This window comes from Dicentrarchus labrax, unplaced genomic scaffold (assembly GCF_905237075.1).
Source record: "Dicentrarchus labrax unplaced genomic scaffold, dlabrax2021, whole genome shotgun sequence".
NCBI classification, from domain to species: Eukaryota; Metazoa; Chordata; class Actinopteri; family Moronidae; genus Dicentrarchus; species Dicentrarchus labrax.
In genome coordinates this window covers 12,566,937-12,589,069 of record NW_026136703.1, presented here as the reverse complement: position 1 = coordinate 12,589,069, position 22,133 = coordinate 12,566,937, and the positions used below count along the sequence as shown (strand labels likewise).

The following is a 22,133-nucleotide window of genomic DNA, read 5'->3' as shown; positions in this document are numbered from 1 at the left end:
CCCTCTCAAGCTAGCGAGAGTTACAAACGGCGCTTCCGGTAATGACTTTCACAATAAAACCTCGGAATTGTACACTTTTGCATTTGCACAATGATATATCAGATAAAAGCTGATCCAATCACATGTTCGGTATTCTAACTTAATTCATTTCAACAAACATCTGTTGGGAAATCGTGGAAATACCCGTCATTAGACACGGTAAGCACGTCCTGCAGCTCTGTAGCGTCTTTAGTTTGAAAGCGACAATAATCTTGTTTCCTGTATTTTGGTGAGTTTGACAGGTTCAATGCTTTACGCCGACTGGTCAAGAGGCCCGTCAGTACTCCGAGCAGCCTGTGCAATAACATGTTTGCGAGCGACCTCTAGCGGTGTGATTGTGACAGTGGGGATAAAGTGGGTTACGTACATCTCAAGACATCTTATTACCTTCCTGTGTAGGTTTTACCTTTGATTGTAATGTCAGTAATTTTGTAAAGGGCTATGTAAAGAGCCAGAGTCCGTACGGTCCAGAGCTAATAAAAATACGCATCATTCCCCAATGAAACATCCTATTTCTTATTATTCATCAACTTTTACCTCTATAGAAGTGTATCTACCTGACTTTACTATGATTTATATCACGAATTTAAATGTATTAAAATGTGTGTTGAATCATGTAATCTATGTAGGTTATATGCAGCTGAGGGGCCCCGCTACCCACTGTTTGAATTGGTATAATAGTTATAGTAAAATGTAATATGAGAGTTTCTCGCTGAAGCTACAGGATCAATTGTAACAGAAGTCATTATTTCAAAAGTTAGTCTGTTATCTTAGTAAATCCTTCAGGGCTAAAAGTTTGGTTGCAATTTATCTGATTGAAGTTCTCTTGGCCACCTGTTGAGGGCGACACAATACATCTAATGCAGGCCAAAACCTTTTTGGCACATACTGTACATTATAGCTTTTATTTTTAATCTTAATCTAAGGTTTTTGCAGATTTGTTATAAACAGGATACCTGGATTTTATAAATTTACAAAGCCCCTTAGACACTGAAAAGCCCCTGAGTCATAATAACATTAAAGTGTGATGACAAGCCTTAAATGTTGTTTATGCTCATCTGCTCTTACATCAATAATTAAGTAGCTTAAGTACTTTGGTTTATTCAAGCAGCCTCTCCCCAAATTTGGGGGGAGAGTAAGGGAAATATATGTCATTAATTAAGAGAACTGATGACCCTATGTTTATATTAAGGGTATATAAAAGGTGTTATTGTAGATAATAAGATGATAAAAGACTAGTGTTCAGGTTGATAACTCTTAAAAAAACAATACAAACAATTATTTATCTGGAATGCACGTCATTGTTTATTCCCAGAACAATTCAGCTTACAACTTTGGCATTTTTATTTCCAGCAATAAATAAAATATTATATAAACGTCTTTATCATCTTTATTTGCACAAATCTGACTTGAGTTTATGCACAAATCTGATATTTTTAGATAAATAAATATGCCAGATAAGGACACATCACATTTGTTTAATAGTTCGAATCTGCTGTCTTGGCAGATTTTACTTGTTTCTTCATGATATGAGTGATGGGTTAGTGGCTGTCAATAACTTAGGTAATACTTCAGCTTACACTATAACTGCAATTGAGACTTTATTATAATGTAGAATCACTATTTTGTCACAAGAGTTTTTTCTATTCAGCTCATTTTAACCTGAAGTCTCACAGACGAGGCCAGATTTCTTATCCTGTGAGAATTGGTCAGTATGTTTACATGATTGTCTTTGGCCCGTGGAAGTAACTCCTCCCAGGAACCGTGGTGGGAATTAGATGAAAGTAGTGACTATCTGTAAGTATCTCACAGGATATGAGGAGACATTTCCACAGAAGCATTTCCATACAGTAGAGGAGAGTGACAGTGTGAGCAGAAAGATGTTCTCTGCCCTTAGGAGACCCACACTGACCCGGTCCAGGTTGATGAAAGCCATTCAGCAAACTCACAAGTCAACCATCTACAGCAAGCCACCAAAGGAAAGGATCGGGACAGTGGTAGGACTCAATATCTTTGTAACTTGTTGTTTTTATAGAAGTGCAATGAACATGCCAGGTTGTTTGGCTCTATCAGAATGTACGACAACAACAGGGACTCTAGTAATGTTTTTAACCTGTGCTAACTAGGTGCTAAACTAATGCAATTATGAAGACCATGTTGGCACACAACTGTGCAGCAAAGTCAGTCTTGGGAAGTCAGTATCTGTGATACTTCACTGTATTGCCCCTAATGCGATGAATTCAAGCGAACTGTGTTCCTCAGCCGGCAGAGTGGGAGAGATGTTTTATTCATTTCTTATCCATAAGTGAGTGTGAAGCTCTGGCCTCTGTAAAGGGATCCCATGATGGAACTGCAACATAGCGGTCGGTGTTTATGCCACTATAAATCTGCTGATCTGTCCTCAGGGACATTCACAGGGGCTTTTGCAAAGCCTGGCTCAGGTTAGAAATACCAAAGTGCAGAGGGACAGGGGGAATATCATGCTCAATAGATATAAATGATGATGAGTCACTGAGATTGGAACCCCTCTGTTGTAGAAACAGGTGTTCGATCCTCTGCATCCAAGCTGTAGCTGATGACAGGAGAGGTTTGGGAGCTATGATACACTGTGTGCACTAAATATCATCCTTCATAAAGTTGTTTCATTCCAAAGAACATGTCTATTAACCAAGCATTTATGTTTATGTTCTCATGGACTGTTTTACAGCAATCTGTCTTTGCCTTATGTGTGTTTGCTGGGACTCTCTTGGGCCCGGCTGGATGGATCTTGCATCACATCCCAGAGTATCGGCAGAGACCACCGCCTTGACTGGGACTTCCGCAAGAACTCTGCATTCAGAAAGACTCCCATACACTGTTATTAAGTGTAGATCTTTCCAGTGTGTAAAATGTTGTAAAGGGAAGTGCAACTTGATGATAAAATGTATAAAGACTTTGACATGATATCTGCTGTGGTATGTTTTATTTCTAACGTTTGTAAAATACATAATATTTGCCTGATCACACTTTGAGGAGCAGGATAAACTGTAGTACCAAGCACATGGGTCATTCCAGGTTCTGACTGCAGTGACAGGATGTTGCTCCCAATCAGCTGGAGATAAGATGGAAACAGTCCAACAGTTCTTGGCACAAACTATAATGGGAGGGGTCTGTCAGTACTTCAGACCCTGAAGTCTGTTTATCTTCCAGTTGCAGTTTGCTCCCAGTAAAGGATTCAGAATTAAAAAAAAATATGCTCCATTTATCACAAGAGTGGCTGATTTAAGTGCATTTATAGATTAAAAAAAGTGACATATGGATGTTTTATCCTTATGGCCTTCAGGTGATAATCTGGATTAATATCACCTCGCTATGTTACCAGAAATAGGGAGTATTGACAACAACAAAGGAAAAATCTAAATTTCCTAAAATATGCAAACAAATGAAGGCCAATATATAATTTCCCTCCAGGACACGTCATGTTTATGATTACAACAATGTGACAACCATCTGTTGCATGTTAAGCCTTTTATATGCGGCACATATACACAAATGCGCAGGGATATTGATAAGTAACCGGTCGTAATTTGCCTCCTATGATCACTTCTAAGTGGACTGATAGGGGTTGTTGGAATTCTTGAATGACAATTTGTCAAAGCCGGATCAGTCCATTTGGAAAGGTATGCTGTGGCAGATCTATACCAACAAATCCTCTCCGCCATGAGAAAATCAAACTCTTAAAAATTAAAAACCGACTCCCCAAAATGGATCTTGCATTTCAATTCCGCTAAAAGCTCACGAAAACGACCGCAGCACCGCTTTAAAAAAAAGACCCAGCGCATAAATCCATCGCGCAGAGTGGTACAATCAAGCCGAGCCTGGGCTGCGAGGGGGGTATATTCACTTTTTCACGACTGAGGGAAACACAACGCCGGGGAGGAAAAAAAAACACTAAAACAATTGACAGTCTGGGTTTTGTGTCTCCCCAAGTGTCTGCGAAATGTCTACGAAGGCAGAGCAGTGTAAGTACGGTGTGTGTGTGTGTGTGTTTTTTTTTCCTGCCTTGGTCATGGGAGGTTTTGGACACTGGAAATGTGATTTTTTTGTTTGAACCAAGAAATCGTATGAGGGGAGCTGTCCTTGGTGATGAAACCGCGGTTGCCATGGCAGGTTGCAACACGTCCTCTCACTGCAGAGGATGGCTGGAGGGCTCAGAGCACACAGGAAGCCCCCCCTGTATACAATATTTATATACATATCTGTGTATTTATCGGCGTTAAAGGGGGGAAACAGTTTATGTGGCTGGATCGCACAGTCGTCATGTTATCATTTTTTTTTATTTTTGATTGACGTGGTTGGATGAGGTGCGTGCGGAAAAAAGCGAGGTGTGCTGCTGGATTCAAGGTCGACCTGACAGATTCTTTACTGTACAAATATGGTCGCACCAGATTGATCAATAATGGGGATTGATCACATCGTTCCGAAGGCTGTGGTTAATTTCCTCCGATTGCTTTTGAACAGGTGTAAAAAGACAGCCTCTGTGTTCAGATTCTCTTCCATATTAATGAATGGTCTCTGTACACTTTTAATCAGATATTGCTCACTTTAAGTATGTAATAGACAGAAAATATGGGGTCAAACTTGCTGTTTGGGACTTTAATCTCAATTGGCTTAAAGTTGTGTGTTGCTGATTTTGTTTAATAGTCAATATATGGAGGAATTGATCAGGCTGATATCAGAAATAGATGAACTTCTACTGTTAAACAACATATAAGCAGCCGTCATCTATATTTTAAGGAATTGAGGCATTCAAATTTTTAAAATATCTAATAGTTTGTCACTTAGGATATTTAAAATCAAGAAGAGAGAAGCATGTGTGCTACAGTCTGTAGGTATGGCAGCACAGGCTTTGACCACATATGCTCTGCACACAAAGCCCGCAGCTGTTATTTTTATTTTGGGATTTGTCATTTACAGGTCAGGGAAGAAGCTAAACACTGCTGCCCAAAGTCACAGAAAATGGGTCAACTCCAACTTCTTTTAATTTGTATTCAACAAGGCAAAAAAACAATCCAATAACACATTCATACCTAAAGGAGTGACCTTAAACATAGTAAGCGGGGGGGGATCATTGTGGAAAATGTCCCCCAGTATCATCTGTTAAGGGATGAGTAAGCTCTCTCTCATGTTCACCCCTGTCCACATTTTCCCAGCTTGTCTTGGGACTTGAACTGGCAACCTTTTGTACACAAGCTTGTTTCTGTAAGCAATAGTTCACTGCCTCCTCTAAGGCTTCCTGTGACCTCACTGCTATACCAAAAAAGGTCACCTGGTGAAGGCCAGAGAGCCATGGGAACACACAGGCTCTTTGTCTGACTTGATAATTGGAACGTCCGTGTTACATGCTGCCCGCTGTCTTAATGTTAGCCAGAAGATCTCAACAGAAACACAGCTTCATGCATGTCTTTGTGCTCTGATGAATATTTTTTTATACTCTCCATGATAGTCTCACTAGTGTTGATTTTTCCTTGTTACTCTGCTCTTTTTATTTTGTCTAGTTGCCTCTAAGATACGATACTTGCAAGAGTATCACAACCGTGTGCAACACAATATTTACCCTGTGCCCTCCGGAACAGACATTGCAAACACACTGAAATACTTTTCCCAAACCCTGCTCAGGTAAGTAACCTGCTCTGGAGCCAACAGGTGAAGTAACAGACTGTAGAATGTTTGATATTTAGACAGATAACTTACAGTAGCTTGTCCTGACACACTCTCTGAAAGGGATGACAATGACACACCATTAGAGGACTAATATGAATTTAGTAAGTCAGAAGGAAGTTAGAGAAGTGGCCAGCTCCCTCTACTGACTCGCCTGCCATGTTTTGAGACATAGAGGAAGACAGAGACTGTATGGTGTATGTGTTTAAGCAGCAGTAGATATAGACGGCTCAGTGTTGTTTATTGATTCGGTGGCCGGCTGCTAGATGAACACTTCCCTGGGGTGGCCTGTTGTGTCCTTCCCAGAGGAGCCAGCGACGAGGGCAGCTCCTCCGGCTCTGCAGTTGCAGGGTCAGCCTGCTCCCCCGGGTGTTGTGAAAGCCTGTGGAAGGAACAGCTTGTTATTTCCTCCTCCAATACAGGTCAAGTAGGCGGCCATTTTGCCACGATATGGCTTTTCCCATTTTTTCTCTCCTTTCCATATCAAAATACACTGCAGTGATAGGATATTTCTGTATGTCATACGGTCTAGTCTTAAAGCCTGCTGGCTTCACAGAAAATACTAGTGCTGTCCTAACTTATTAGCTAATTTACAAAAAGAGTGGGATTACTGGAGGCATGTATGTCCCACTTTTATTATTATTATTATTATCAGCTTAGGGTGCAATCTATTTGAGATTGGCAGCTGGCCTCAATTCTACACTTTATGCCTCAGCCCCATAAGGATTATTCCTCTGCCGAGTGATGCTCACAGAGTATCCTGGATACTTTGCTGATGGGCTGTCCAGCACCAGCAGTGTCTGAAACATGGCCTCTCATATGTCTTTGGCACAGGCGGAGCATGACAGGGGCCACAACTGTGGGAGTCTGTGTAAACTCAAGTGACAATTTTGTCTCCGAGGGGCAGTGTCATTTGAGCGCTAAGGAATCACTCAATGCGATGCCACTTTTGACAGTGGCTTGATATTTTCCCGGAGCAGAGCCTCTTAGCCTCAGATATGCAGAGCAAATAAATCCCCCCAGCCTTTAGAGGGGCCTGGTTTCCTCAGCAGGGACTCCAGGATTATCCATACACCTGTGCCTTATGAAGCCTGGGGTAAAGAAAAACAGAAAATGAAAGGGATAGAGAAAGTGGGAGTAGTGAGCCTTGAAAAATGAAGCAGGCATGTGTCATGTTCCTGGAAAGAAACACTAGAATGGCCAAAGGAGGTGGTTGCTGATTCATACACCGGTTTAAGGTTCAACACAGGTCAGACGCAGAACATATAATAAAGAAGGGTTAAATTTTTCTATTAACTGACAATTATATATGCCTCCTTAAAGATGAGGCATAGCTGTGTCATATTTCTCCGAGTCAGACGGAGCTCTCTGCATCAGTGTGCCACTCTGACTTCATGCCAAACTGTATCACTCATAAAAATGACTGTAGGGAGCAGAAATCATATGCACCATTGTTTAGACATCATTTTAGATGTGGCACAGTCTTGTTTCTAACCTCACACACCTGAGAATCTGCTAACTTAGGAAGTGTGATTGTGCTCTGAATTACTGCTACACACATAGTCAGTTATTTTGTATTGACAGCGCAGGGTTTGACAGTCAGTGTATGTCATGTGTGTGTATCAGTGCATTTCTACATGTGTTTTATGTGTCGTATATGTTTGTAACTTTTTGTGTCGTTTGTATGTATGTATGTATGCACATATGTGTGTGTCTTTGCGTGTATATGTTCAATGTATGCGTGTGAGTGTGTCTGTTTATGTCTATGTTCATTGTTCAAAGTAATGATGTTTTCTATATGAGAAATGGGCAGTGAAAAAGTCATACTCTGAGATACAGTCTGTTGTTGCGAGTTAGTCCCATTTATGCTGTATAATAACGCAGCTTTTATGAACAAATCTACACTGACTCAAATCTTACAGAGTATAACTTTGAGGGGATAAGTGAGAAAATGTTACATTCTGCTGTTGACAGTATAAACTGTTAAGCTACAGGCTCAACATTATGCATCTAATGTTTTGTTAAAAAATCTTAATGAAATCCCCTTTCTCACTTGCCGAGAATGCTGTAACTCTACTTTTGAGTGACCTTTCGAAATAAAAATAAAAAACAATACATCAGCATTTATAATCTGGGCTCTCATGATAAATCCCAATCATTTGCCTGATAGAACAGCTTAGCTCTTTGATAATGTGCAGATAAAAGAGCAATGCTCTCTGGCCCCCCCCTTCCCCTTCCTCCACCCTAGACGCTCCACACTCAACCCAACTAGTTTTTTCCTTTTGTTTTTCCTCCCTTAAAATTGAATATGTCCACCACCTTCCCCAGGGGACAGCAAACACAATTGTCCATCCCGCATTAGCTCACAAACATAATGCTACCAGTCATCTCCCCCTGATACAACCTATTCCTTTGTCATTATAGTTTCTCCTCTACCGTAGATTAGTTGTTACATTTATTTTAGAAACCTGAATCCATATGCCTGTTGGATCTCATTATTTCTCCTGATGATACTGATACAGTATCATAACGTATGCATACGGACATTATTTCTCTGGTGCAATAAACATGTGCTGTGACCTAGGAGCACTTGATCTAACCTCACACACATGTTTATTACTGGCTGAAGCATGTTTCAAAAGTGTCACCTCTGTATTTTCCCGAACCAATTTGGTGTCACTCCCATCCTTGCCAGCCCCACTAAAGACAAGGAAATTTCATTTTCTTTTTTAAATTCCACGGCTCATTGGCCTTTTTCGCATGGTAGCCTCTGACCTTGCTGATTGGAAGATGGCAGCCATCGAGGGACAGTCATTTGCACTGTGCCTTTTTGGAGAAGTATGGGGTTGCCACTGAAAACATGCCATTTTTTATATTTTTGCTCCTTGTCACCAGATACGCATGAGATGCAGTGATCATTGCAGTTTGTGCTCATGTTTTTTTTGTTTTCCAAGTGCAAAGATAGACAAAACGAGATAAATTGAATTAAAGTCACTCTGAACAGACAAAGCAGGGAAAAATTGCCCATGCCTTCAGTGATACAGTCAAATAGTGAGACACTGCATCCTATGTGGGGTTTATCTGGGTTTGTTTTTTTCTATTTACGCTGTCTCTGTAGTGCCATTTCAATGTAATGTGCTGTTTTTTTGTGTCTTTGTTGTCTCTTTTTTTCCCTTGTTCCCTTCCCCTACCCTCCCTCCCCTCCCTCCCCTCCCGCCCCGGAGCAGCATTCTGTCCCGCACAGGCAGGAAGGAGAACCAGGAAGCTTCCAATTTGGCCGTGCCCATGACCATGTGTCTTTTTCCTGTGCCATTCCCACTCACCCCATCTCTAAGACCACAAGTCAGTTCCATCAACCCTACAGTTACTCGCTCCCTCCTTTACAGCGTTCTGCGCGATGCCCCGTCAGACCGCGGGGGGCAGGGGCAGCAGAGTCGGGACGCTCAGCTCTCAGAGTACCCCTCTCTGGACTATCAGGGCCTCTATGTGACCCTCGTGACCCTGCTTGACCTGGTGCCCCTGCTGCAGCACGGTCAGCATGGTGAGTCAAGGCCCAGTGCACCACTGTTTGTCATCATCATCCCCGAGCCGTCTGGCCTCTGCATGAAGCCACTGCTGCTTTTTTGGCCTCTTTTGTAACTGGAGGAGAGAAGTCCTGCTGAGGATCTTGAGGGATGCATGGGGTGATTGGGAGCACGCTGGATCCTGTCAACTTAATCGTTCATAAGCCATTGGATACACCAGACATAGGCCTTCTCTTCTCTGTATCATAACTGACTGCATGTTTGTTATGTAAAGTGGGAGAAATGTTTTACTTATGTTGTCATGTGAAGGTATATAAGTTAAATGGAAAACACATATAGGCAAATGTAATGTTCTTTTTTTTAAAAACATTTACAATACATTTGAGAATGACTGTCCACGTTGTTTTTCATGGGCTCAAGGCTGCATCACAGTCAGTGCTCTTGTTTTTCATGAATATTTGACCACTTTTAAAAAAGCTCTAAAGCATGAAAACCCCATCTCCTTGACTAGAATGCTCTACTTTTCCTGAGGGCAAAATTACCTTCAGTGGCTTTTAAAGAAAGCTCACTGCCCTCAGTGGAACCTCATGTTCCAGATGTTCTCTTTTTTCACTGTTATACTGTTAAATGAGTGAAATGTATTTCTGACATATGTGGCTGCATACAGTATGTGAATACTGTATGTACTGTTCATTGAATGAGTGTCTGTGTATCTCTTTGTCTTTTTTTTTTTTTTTTGCGTTTTTCCCTTTCTCATCAGATCTGGGACAGTCCATATTTTACACAACAACTTGCCTCCTGCCCTTTCTCAGTGATGATATTCTCAGCACATTGCCCTATACTATGATCTCCACTTTAGCCACATTCCCCCCTTTCCTCCACAAAGACATCATTGAGTACCTGAGCACCTCTTTCCTCCCCATGGCTATATGTGAGTATGACCTATCATAAGATAATTTAAACAACTATTTCACTTCCTGTCATTGTGGAAATGTACCTTTATGGTGAGATAATTGGTGATTAATGAAATTAAACTAAATACTATGCCATAAAGTCTTAGTGACATTCACCCTAACACAGTCCGAATTACCTAAACCAATGCTACTACCTTAAACAGAGTGAAAGGGATCTTTTAGGTAGTCATCATTCTTTCTCTTTCTCTTCTGTGCTCTTCTTTAGTGGGCTCCACTCGGAGGGAGGGGGGAGTCCCGGCCTATGTTAATCTCTCTGCCTCCTCTATGCTCATGATTGCAATGCAGTACACCTCAAATCCAGGTAAACCGTCGCACGGGCCCCATTCCAAGCATGCATCAAAATATAACCCACACTGTAATGTTGTGTAGTAATGCCTCTTTTCTCTACTTCTTTCTAGTATATCACTGTCAATTGTTGGAGTGTCTAATGAAGCACAAACAGGAAGTGTGGAAGGTACTTCTCCTCTAAACATATAATGCAGATTTGAAGTCATTTGTGTAAAGCATAAGAAGCATAAGAAGGAAGAGGTTAATTCCAAAGAGCGAGCCGCAGTCATGACGTCACATCTGGGCTAGCCTTTGTTCCACAAGCTTCTTTTACCCAATGCAATCTTTCATTAAGCATTTCTTTAATCAGTCTTTTTGAAAAATTAAGCCTGTTCCTGGGGTTTACTTTCTATAGGCCTTTTCTAAGTCAAATCCGTAACCACTACAGCAGTTGCTATTAGAAATTAAACTATAGTTAAACTTTGTGAGTACCGAAGAAATTACAGCTCCAATGAAAAAACTACAAGGATGGCAGCATGTAAACTTATTTCATTGTAACTAATTAAAGGAGCTCCTGAAAAATTATTGAATAAACAATGATAAGTGGTAGTTTAAAAAAAAACTATGTAAACACATGAACCAAGCTACGTACAGCTGAGAAAGGCTCTGTTCCAAGACTATATTTTTAGTTATTAACTAACACATGTCAGTGGGATTTTGAATGAGGTCTTATTCCTGGAACATTTTGGCTTTTGATTTAAATATCCTACTTCTGAACATTATCTGGCCTAAAAGTAAAAACTCTTGACACAATACTGCATTGCTCTCTTAATCCTTTTTTAAATTGTTTGGCTTTTGGGGAAATATATTTATTAGCTTTCTTGTTGAGAGAGAAGGTAAAAACCACTCTCATATATTTGTGTGCTGAATGTTAAGTTACAGTCAATTAGCTTAGCTTAACATAAAAGACCAGCTACCAGCTAAAGCTCACTACTTAACATATTATATCTTGTTTGGTTTAATCCATATTAAAACTGAAATGTAAAAATCAGTGCATAAATACCCATAAAACTATACAAATTGTCTTTACATGTCTAGCTGTTTCCCCTTACTCCAAATTTTCATGCCAAGCTATGCTAACAGTCAGCTGGTGCTAACTTGGTATTTAGCGACATAAGAGAGGAATCAGTTTTTAAAAAATAAGCAAATAAGCATATTTCCAGAAATGTCTGCCTATTCCTTCAAATGTAAAAGTAAACAGTATGTAGGGTGTCAGTGTTTTAATATACTGAACATAAAATACTGAACATCAGCCAACATTTTATCTTTACAAAATGCATATTAAGTATGTTGGAATGAAAACTTCCATTAATTAGTATGCAAACGTGTTCAAAAATCATTGTACTCTGTAAATACTGTTGATGTTTATACTGTGTGCAGGACCTTCTTTATGTCATATCCTACGGCCCTTCCCAAGTAAAGCCTCCAGCTGTGCAGATGCTGTTTCATTATTGGCCCAACCTAAAGCCACCAGGAGCCATCAGTGAATATAGGGGGCTGCAGTACACAGGTCAGACTCTCTTACTGTCACATCTGCTGCTTGATCCGTCCTTGAAATGTCTAAAGGTCTAACCTATCCCCTATTTTTCTCCTGCTGTCCCCCCCTACTGCCAAACTCGTCTTTTTTCAATTTCCTGGTTCAGCCTGGAACCCCATCCATTGTCAACATATCGAGTGCCACAATGCCATCAATAAACCTGCTGTCAAGGTGATTTCAGTCTTAAAAATTTATATTTGAATATATATTGAAAAAGCCTTCAACATCAACCCTTACATCACTGATATATTAATGGTTTTTGGGTGCATAAAAAAGATCCCACATTTATCTTCCCTTTATGTCTACAATGCCTTGGTACTATAAGAGTATAGATTTGCAGTTCTCGCTGTATCCAAAATCTGCTTCCCTCAAGAACTTCATTGGGGATGCATGGGGCATGTGCCAGATTGCCTTGCCGAGTTCAACCGAGCGTGTCTGCATGTTTGCTTTTGTGAACCCCTTAGTAAATAAATCAGTGCATGCCCGGGCAGCTGTGGGAATGGGGTAATGATATCAGCTTTTATGCTACTTTACACCAGTCTCTGCTGCTGCTGCTGTGGCTGCTCTGCTTTATCAGCTCTGCCTGCCTTTACTCAACTGTGCTCAAAACTGACAAATAGAGTAGGAACAGGGGCACGGACAGGGGCTGGATTTCAATTACCAGAAGCAGGGAGGGGGTAGGAAGGGAGGGGGGCTTAATTGGAAGCGGTGACCCCACGCAGCCCTTGAGGGTAGGGTGGCACCAAGTGAGCACAGTAAATTAAAGTGCACCATCTGAACACTGAGGCCATAAGCACTGAGGTTTAGCACAGGGCCAGGCACAGGTTGCTAGAGAACAGAGTGCAGCATATGCACGCAGCCATCCACACAGAGGCGTGGGGAGACAGGTATAGGTGCCTCATGATTTCTTGGGCAAGATCAGGATATACTACCATTAAAGAGTACTGCGTGAGAGGGACATAGAAAATGTAAAATGTAAATGTAAAATGTTAGCCGCAGTAAATGTAGTGTATGAAGGGGTTCAGAAAAAGGGAGGGTTAGGTTAGTTAGTAGGGAAGGATCTTTAGTGGTTTGTAGTAATTTTTCACAATTCTTCCTTGATTTTATTATTATGCATCTTAACAGAAAGCAGTAAGTGTAAATGGGTCAAATGCCAATGTTTTATATGAAGTGGCAGCTCCTGGTTTAAAAATAAAGAATGAATATTTGTTAAAGGGGAGACTAATGGGGATAAGAAGTTGGGTCCAGAATTGAGTGACAGAGCAGATGCTTGCAGACCTGGAAAAAAAAGGCTACAAAGTAATCCCTCCTACCCACTCACACCCTCCAACACTTTTGTACAGTCCCTAAATAAGCAGAAATTCTTTCCTTCTTGTTTGCATGAAAATTAAACATCAAAGCATCAGTGTGTTCAACTTATGCCACATCCATATTCTAACGCTACCTGTCTTACTTTGCAGATGTGTATAGATCCTACTCTTTCTGTTGCCCTGGGAGACAAGCCCCCTCCTCTTTATATATGCGAGGAGTGCAGCCAGAGGATAGCAGGGTATGCATCGGTTTCACCTCTTTTTCCCATCACCCGGATCCTCCCCCTCCTTCAATAAGATGCCATTCCAAACATGCATCACCTACTGCCTGCCTCATTATTCCTCACTTTAACCCAGGGGAAATACATCGCCATGGTTACATAATTCCCTCGCGCTGATAATGAGATCATCATCACAAAACCACACAGCCACTTGTTTCTCTTTTCTCCAGTGTTAGAACGTTAGATAATTGCACGGCGCTGCAGTTTTGTATTGTCTTTGATATTGAGGGAACATGTTTTGTGTTGCAGCTCTCTTAGAAAGTTGGAACTGCTGTGTGTACACTAGGTGAATTGTATATAGGCTCTGAGGAGCAGTTTACCTATAAATTAAGCATTGTTTAGACATTTCTTTGACCTTTTCAGAGACCACGCTGAATGGCTTGTTGATGTACTCCTGCCCCAAGGTGAGCGTTCTCACAACAAAAAGGTGTTTCTTTCAGCCTGTCTTGTTCCCCCCAGACAATGATTCATAGCTACAGTAAATGGGATTTCCATGGAATATATTCAGTATATATCTAGGATGCAGGTTTAAGATCAATAATATGATAGGTATATTTAGGCAGTCTTTCTATTACATTATAAATGAATATTTTTTCATTGTTGTTTGAGTTGTATTACATGTATAAAAGCTGCTATATGCCGTCTATAAAGTTAATTTTCAGTGAACCATATGACTAATTATAAAATGCTACTTTTGTTGCCTGCAAAATGAACATTTGTATTAATTTGTCTTTGCAGCAGAGATATCTGCCATTTGTCAAAAGAAGGTAAGATTTGTACGGCAACATGAACATTAATGTCACTGTCTACTCTCTCATTTACTCATATTCATTAGCATGATGTCATAATGAACACTGTAAACCTCTGCAGTTACATTTTATTACTGATTACCTTCACTGCATCTTAATGATACATAATGATGTCCTACAAATACAAAACACAAATCAACTAGGACACATTAAATGTTTTTATCACTGAAAACAGAAACAAAGTGAACCTGATATTTAATTTCCATTTTTACCTATGACCCATAGCAAGGTCATTTATTTATGAACCTGAAATGTTTTCTTCAATAACTAGAGCGGCTCAGTAAAGGCCAAATCATTTCAAATGAAGCTGCTGGGGCGCGGTGTTTGTTCGTTGTTGTTTAACGCACTGCCGAGGGCAAGTGCTCCCTGCTGGTTTCCAGGGAGACGCTGGGAAAACTGAGTGTGAGATGATCTCAGGTATACTGGCCGGCCCGGTATTGTCGGGGGAAACAGCTGGCCTCCGTCCTGGTTTGTCCAGCAGTTTATAATCCACAGCCTCCCCTTCTGATCAGGCTTTGTCACACTCATTTCAGAAAGCCCTTTAAACTCCCACCTGGATTTACACCAGCTCTGTCATCATTAACTGAGACATTACTCTTCATCTGAGAATAGCTACTTATAAATACACCCTTATACCCAAGATAGAACATATGACATGACAACAACATCAGTAACATCAGGGTAGTTTTTTTGTTGTTGTTGAAAGCTGAATGGGCGAATGACAGAACTCAACATCAGAGGACAGATATGTTAATTTGATAGGGAGCACTGCATCCCTCTAATGGCACAAGATTAGAGGCTGATCAGATTAGGATGGTTCTCTTGTGCCATACTTTTCATTTTTAGAAACCTGAGACACCGTGGGGACACATAAAGACTTTTCTATTACTGCAGATGTAGAAAGATCAACATCTCTAAACAAATGCATATTAGGAAGGGCAATATTCATTGTCAGAGCAGCTTTTGAGGCCTGGAAAAATGTTTATTTTTAGAGGCTTGTCATAAGGCATTATTGGCTGATTTGCTGTGATTGCAACATGTTTTTATTTTGTTGCCTACTGCCCAGAATAGAAATAAACTAATCCCTCCTCCTCCCTCTCTTCCTCCTTCTTTCCCCTGTTTCTTGGCTTTGCAGAACTGTAGCTCTCATGTTAGGAGGGCTGTGGTCACCTGCTTCTCGGCTGGCTGCTGTGGGCGCCATGGCAACCGGCCTGTTCGCTATTGCAAGCGTTGCCATGTCAACCACCACAGCAGCGAGGTGGGGGCTGCGGCGGAGACCCATCTGTACCAGACCTCGCCCCCTCCCATCAACACCCGGGAGTGCGGAGCAGAGGAACTAGTGTGCACTGTGGAAGCTGTGATAAGGTACATTCACAGTGTTTGCACTGACATATCACAGCCACAGTTACAACGCATATGCCTGTAATGCTGTGAAACATATTTTTACAAGATTATAAAGACAACAATGCTGTGTGAGATTAGGTTATAATGCATATGCCATGTCAGGTCTGATATTTCTTGGTTAATATGTCTCTCTTGTCTCGTCTCCGCCTCTGTGAATCCTCTGCTATCCCTCTCATCCCTCTCTATATCCATCAAGCCTTCTTAAGGAGGCAGAAATACATGCAGAACAGCGTGAGTTTGAGCTGAACAGGCGTCGTCAGATGGGCCTGTCCGCCTCCCACCATTCTCTGGACAACATCGAGTTTGATAACAAGGAGGACGACCAGCACGACCAGCGGCTCCTCAGTCAGTTTGGCATCTGGTTCCTGGTGGGTAATCACAGGCTTTTCCTGCGTCTGTCAATAACAAGGAGTTATGAGATAAGCATGTGTACAGTGCATGGCCTCTTATCACAACCCTGCTGAAATTTATGGTTACTTGACTGATTAGCTTGCTTCTCTGACCTTCGCTCATATCCGCAGGTGAGCCTGTGCACGCCCAATGAGAACACGCCCACAGAGAGTCTGGCTCGGCTGGTGAGCATGGTCTTCCAGTGGTTTCACTCCACCGCCTACATGATGGATGATGAGGTTGGAAGCCTGGTGGAGAAGCTAAAGCCTCAGTTTGTCACCAAGTGGCTAAAGACAGTGTGTGAAGTGCGATTTGATGTCATGGTCATGTGTCTGCTGCCCAAGCCTGTTGAGTTTGCAAGGGTAAGGCCAAGACCCAGGTCAACTAATCTTATAATAAAACCAGATAACCAACATAAATATTATAACTCCAAATATCCAGCCAATGCACATCCCAGCTCATTTTTATCTCAGTTATAGCTCCTCCTAACCTTTAAACATGTTGCACTGTACAACAACTATAAATGAAGAATATCAGCATGTCACTGAGAGCTGTGGTTTATTAAAGTTATGGAGGGCAGGTCACCATATCAGCTCTCATGGCTGTGTTTGATCTAACCCAGTCTGTGCACACTTTTCCCCAGGTGGGAGGTTACTGGGACAAGTCATGTAGCACAGTGACCCAGCTGAAGGAGGGCCTGAACCGGATCCTGTGTCTGATACCTTACAATGTCATCAGTCAACCACTGTGGGAGTGTTTTATGCCTGAGTGGCTGGAGGCCATCCGCACCGAGGTCCCCGACCACCAGCTCAAAGAGTTCAGAGAAGTTCTCAGGTACATCCACAAATACATACTGTAGTTTTTATTCTTGTAATAAATAATAATAATTTCTAACATAACAGCATATTCTCACATTAGTTTGATAGCAGGTATGTATTTTTAGTAGTCTTAACATTAAAGATAAATGACAGATCACAGAATCAGTGAAAGAAGGCTCTTTCCTAATAATAGTATCTACTGCGATACAGCATTCATACAGGGAATGGTTTTATGTCAAATATTTCAGCCTCAATGGTCTATAATGCAGAAAAATCTTAGACTAAAGAATGCGTTCTGGACTAAGGGGCTTATCAATATCAGCATTAACAACTTTTAACCATCAGTGAAAAGCAAATGTTTGCTGAGAGTTGATTTAATACCATTGCTGATGTCCGTGTGCTAGAACCAGGTGGTGATTAGCTTAGCTTAGCATTACAACTGGAAGCAGGTGGGAACAGCTAGGTTAGTAATTGACAAATTCTGTCTTGTTTGGTTAACATGTGAACAAATTGAAATGTAAAAACAAGAAGTTGTGGAGATTCCAGGAAACCGTTGTGCCAGGCTGCTCGTCGAGTCACCAAGGAGTTGTTACAGCACGTACCTCCCCGTAAAACTACAACTTGACGTTTTTTACATTCTGCTTGTGTATTAACTGCATAATCTTACTTGGTGAGATGTTAGGACCAGGCTAGCTGTTTCCCTCGCTTACAGTCTTTATGTTAAGCTAAGCTAATTGCCTCCTGGCTCCAGATTCATACTTGAAGTGGTATCGATTTCCTCATCTAACTCTTGGTAAGAAAGCAAATTGCTGAACTATTCCTTTAACCATACCTAACCCTAATCAGCCAATCACAGCACAATTCTTTGGACTTGCCTACCCACTTAAAATTAATAATGTCTGCTGCTATTATCTATACTTAGTCTTACTCACTTGCAGTTCATTTTACCACACTGCGGTTGTGTCTTCCACTTATTCTGGAAAATGTATGCGTTCATGAAACTAGCTAAAGAAGACATATAGCAGACTCAGTGTGAGGACAGTACAATTTCAGCATGAAACAACATTAAAAATATCAACTGAACATCACTGAATGTGTAACGTGATATTCTTTTCTGCCTTCTGTTTACAGTAAGATGTTTGATATTGAACTGTGCCCCCTGCCCTTCTCCATGGAAGAAATGTTTGGCTTCATCAGCTGTAGATTCTCTGGCTACCCGGCGTCTGTGCAAGAGCAGGCTTTGCTGTGGCTGCATGTAAGCAGACACACACACACACACACACACACACACACACACGCTGTCTTGTGTCCAGTTCACATCCTGCGGTTCTGTCCACAGTGAGTGTGAATTGAACAGGTTGTCATAGAGTGTGAGAGTCTGGGCAGGGGCCCTGCTGAATATGGATCTGGGTCACAGGATGAGACTGTGAGAAATGGGAGGGATTTTGCCTTTCATCCCATATGCACTCACAGCTTGCTGCCCTGTATACATGGATCAATTTCAAGTTTTCTCTCTCAACTATGATCAAGAGATTGCATTAATTTACCCTCATGAAATAGGTCACATTCAAATCAGACAGAGAAATGGTGCCCAGTTTGGACTTGGTGCACCTCTGCTATTCTGTTTACTGTTATAACTGTCAGTTCAACCACAATTTCTTATAGCATAGAAAAAACCTGCAGTTTTCACTACTTTTTCCCAATGAAAACACGAGGAGGTCTGTGCATCATCCTGAGTAACTTGGAATTTGTTTCTGGAAAGTCACATTGTTGTCGAGTTTATGTAATGTTACTTCTTTATGCTTTGAGCAGCACAAACCATCACCATCCATTCACCTCAGTTTTACTGGGAAGATGGCAGACTTTTTACCATTGGAAGACTGTGACTCTGCGTTGTATGTAGAAAAGGGATTAATGTGAATGGACCCTTTAAATGTTTGTGTGTCTTGATTGGACCTAGGTACTGTCAGAGCTGGACATTGTGGTGCCTCTTCAGCTGCTGATCGGGATGTTCTCTGATGGAGTGAACTCTCTGAAGGAGCTGGCCAATCAGAGGAAGGCGCGCGCCTCAGATCTGTCTGGCAACACTGGGGCTCGCAGGGTGAGGGAGGCCGCAAAGCCAAGGCATCACCCAAAAAAATGTTTAAAAGATATGATGCTTGTTTGCATTTCTTTTCATTTAACTTTAGTTGCCAAATCAGTAATATGGTATATTGTTATATTGTGCTTACAGTATATCTCAAAACTTATTTCACTCTACTAAATAGATTTTATTGCACCTTTTGGAGCTTTTTTAAAATACATTTTGCAATCTGTCAGATTTCTGTTTCGGATTCAGATATACACATTTCTGCTCTTCTTGTCTGCTGTTTTCTACCATTCATTGGGACTTTATGTTGCCATGGTAACTGCCAATGTCTAAATATAGCTTCCTTAAAGGGCTTAATTGAACGTGCTGTAGATTTATCATTGAAATTTATAGCCAGGCAACTCTGCACTCATGTGTCATTATAACTGGCAGTAACAGGAGAGCGCTGGAGATTGAAAGACGGTCAGAGGCATAAACGGTTTGAGTTCGAAGTGAAACACATATATTTCACTTTACACGGTGACATGTTCTTTGCTTGTAGGTGAGTGTGGTGTCAGATCCAGGACGTCGTGGGCAGCATAACACCCTTAGTCCGTTCCCCAGCCCCTTCAGGAGCCCGTTCCGTAGCCCCCTGCGCTGCAGCCCCTTTAAAAACTTGGGTCACGCCACCGGGCACTGCGCTCTGGATCTGGACTGTGACGATGATGACATGAATCTCGGCTGCTTCATCCTCATGTTCGACCTCATCCTAAAGCAGGTGACGACACCTTCCTGATGAAACAGGGCTAAAATAATAATAATCACATTCCTAAAGTGACAAAGGATCCCTATTTCGTTTTACTAAGTGGTAATAATAATTGTATGTATGGAATAATAGCAATAACAGCTTAATCCAAATCCGAAGAATGTACACGGAAGTGCATTTTTTGAACAATATGCAACACACTTAAATAACAATTACTCTTGCTCATCCATATGGAGAGGAATGACACACAGTGCAATGACAACAACAATGCACACAGGTGGGATCTTGAGATTTGAGCATCGTGCTCCACTTTGTTCCCCTGTTTTTACGGTCGTCTCCAACGCTGTCCCAGATGGAGCTTCAGGATGACGGTGTGATGCTGGGTCTAGACAGCAGCCTGGGGAAGGATATCGTGGGCATCATCAACAACGTCTTCCAGGCCCCGTGGGGGGGCTCACACACCTGCCAGAAGGATGAGAAGGCCCTGGAGTGCAGCCTGTGCCAATCCAGCATCCTGTGCTACCAGCTGGGCTGTGAGCTCCTGGAGAGGCTGACCCCCCGGGAAGAGATTCGCCTTGTGGTGAGACACACAGCATGAATGTTTATGCACCAAATATAAATGAACCTTGTGCATCAAGCAGGTAAAGCTTAGCAATGAATGCCATACAGCAATACACAACAATACTATTGTGTGCCTGAGCTAATGTTGTTGTAGATGACATAAAGTATGTGTTATAACATGTTTATATATCATGTCATCTCTGTCGCCTGCTTTTGTTACTTACAAATAAAATCAGTATCATGCTGAAATATTGATATATATATATGAAACATGTAAAGAAGATGTGTTGACAGTGATTGATTTCCTCTGCAGGAACCTACGGACAGTTTGGAGGAAACCTTACTCTTGTCTCAGCCAGATTTCTCGTTCGGGACGGAGAATGGGAGTGAAGAAGGAGACAATCCAAGTGGCACAAACACTGACAACCCCATTAACCATTCTCCTGATAATGCACGTGTGTATCAGTTCTGTACACAGCGTTCTTCATGAAAATCATTAAATTTATCAGGCAAAACTAATTTAATTGCTTAGCTTAGCTTAACATAAAGAAGGAAACAAGGGGAAACAGCTATCTCTGTTGTGAGCTAAAAAAAATCCTGCCTACCAGCACCTCTAAATCTCCATAATAAACACCTTATATATCTTGTTTTGATTAAAAAACCTAAGTAAAAAAAAAAGAATTCACTGTTTTACAATGAGTTTATGTACCTGATTTCTTGGCCAGGCGGGGTAACTTCTTGTTGTCACTGTGAGGTTGTCAAAGCTGGCTGTTCCCTCCCTTTTTCTAGTCTTTATGCTAAGCTAAGCTAACTGGCTACTAATTCCAGTGACACATTTCCTGTACAGATGTGAGAGTGGTATGAATTAAAGACACTTTGAGCTGTTTCTAACACTATGCCCTTCTTCCTTCCAGCCATGAAGAATAACTCTGATACAAAGTTCTGCTACCAGCAGCTCCCTGTGTCTTTGAAGCTCATATACACCATTCTTCAGGTGCTGGTTCTGAATAACTGAATATTAAGACAGACCAGAGGCATTCAAGAATGTTTTCTGTGATTTACAGTCAGTCATCTACTCTGTATTCAGGAAATGTCCAAGTTTGAGGAGCCTGACATCTTGTTCAACATGCTGAACTGCCTGAAGATCCTGTGTCTCCATGGAGAGTGTTTGTACCTTGCCCGCAAAGATCACCCCCAGTTTCTGGCCTACATCCAGGAAAAGATGCTCATCCCGAGGTGTGTGCTGACTGATCGTTTTAATAGAAATTCTAATTTTATTTAATCAACTCCTTGACAGAAATGTATGTGTGTGTGTCTAACTTGTTTTTTCTGTTTCAGTCTTTGGTCCATGTTGAAGTCAGAGTTTTGCCAGCTCGCCTCCCTGGCTGTGCCTCAGCTTCTTCACGCCCTCTCTTTGTCGCACGGGGCGGACATCTTCTGGAACCTCATCAACACAAACTTCAACAGCAAAGACTGGAAAATACGATTCGAAGCAGGTGAGAGATTGTGGTGTGAAATGACATAAATTGTGTCGTTGCTTCTCAAGATGATTATATACAGTGCACAACATCATGTGCCAGAATCAGTGAATTTTTTGAGCTTTGATGGCATTGCGAGGGAATTGA

General features: G+C 41.5%; 1 protein-coding gene and 1 long non-coding RNA gene across 8 annotated transcripts in view; both read left to right on the top strand.

Annotated features, from left to right (window-relative positions):
- Nucleotides 1–9: 9 nt before the first annotated feature.
- LOC127357019 (uncharacterized) lies at nucleotides 10–2,982 on the top strand. Its single transcript, XR_007882094.1, has 2 exons — nucleotides 10–2,036; nucleotides 2,747–2,982. It is a non-coding gene; the product is annotated as an uncharacterized LOC127357019 (long non-coding RNA).
- A 659-nt stretch (nucleotides 2,983–3,641) lies between these two features.
- LOC127359045 (protein unc-79 homolog) overlaps nucleotides 3,642–22,133 on the top strand; it is a 33,633-nt gene continuing 15,141 nt past the window's right edge. For 4 of the 7 annotated variants that reach the window (XM_051392737.1, XM_051392719.1, XM_051392712.1 and 1 more), the window contains exons 1-23: nucleotides 3,643–4,040; nucleotides 5,577–5,697; nucleotides 8,967–9,280; nucleotides 10,024–10,194; nucleotides 10,443–10,538; nucleotides 10,636–10,691; nucleotides 11,945–12,074; nucleotides 12,208–12,272; nucleotides 13,562–13,650; nucleotides 14,056–14,096; nucleotides 14,431–14,459; nucleotides 15,637–15,866; nucleotides 16,102–16,273; nucleotides 16,427–16,657; nucleotides 16,939–17,129; nucleotides 18,245–18,368; nucleotides 19,074–19,214; nucleotides 19,744–19,959; nucleotides 20,300–20,527; nucleotides 20,822–20,963; nucleotides 21,423–21,502; nucleotides 21,596–21,744; nucleotides 21,847–22,004. In XM_051392737.1, the coding sequence (XP_051248697.1) occupies nucleotides 4,019–4,040; nucleotides 5,577–5,697; nucleotides 8,967–9,280; nucleotides 10,024–10,194; nucleotides 10,443–10,538; nucleotides 10,636–10,691; nucleotides 11,945–12,074; nucleotides 12,208–12,272; nucleotides 13,562–13,650; nucleotides 14,056–14,096; nucleotides 14,431–14,459; nucleotides 15,637–15,866; nucleotides 16,102–16,273; nucleotides 16,427–16,657; nucleotides 16,939–17,129; nucleotides 18,245–18,368; nucleotides 19,074–19,214; nucleotides 19,744–19,959; nucleotides 20,300–20,527; nucleotides 20,822–20,963; nucleotides 21,423–21,502; nucleotides 21,596–21,744; nucleotides 21,847–22,004 (3,196 nt within the window). In that variant the 5' untranslated portion in view covers nucleotides 3,643–4,018. Of the gene's footprint in view, nucleotides 4,041–5,576; nucleotides 5,698–8,966; nucleotides 9,281–10,023; nucleotides 10,195–10,442; nucleotides 10,539–10,635; nucleotides 10,692–11,944; nucleotides 12,075–12,207; nucleotides 12,273–13,561; nucleotides 13,651–14,055; nucleotides 14,097–14,430; nucleotides 14,460–15,636; nucleotides 15,867–16,101; nucleotides 16,274–16,426; nucleotides 16,658–16,938; nucleotides 17,130–18,244; nucleotides 18,369–19,073; nucleotides 19,215–19,743; nucleotides 19,960–20,299; nucleotides 20,528–20,821; nucleotides 20,964–21,422; nucleotides 21,503–21,595; nucleotides 21,745–21,846; nucleotides 22,005–22,133 lie in introns of those variants that run through there. The other 3 variants (XM_051392729.1, XM_051392745.1, XM_051392753.1) reach the window with 3 other exon arrangements.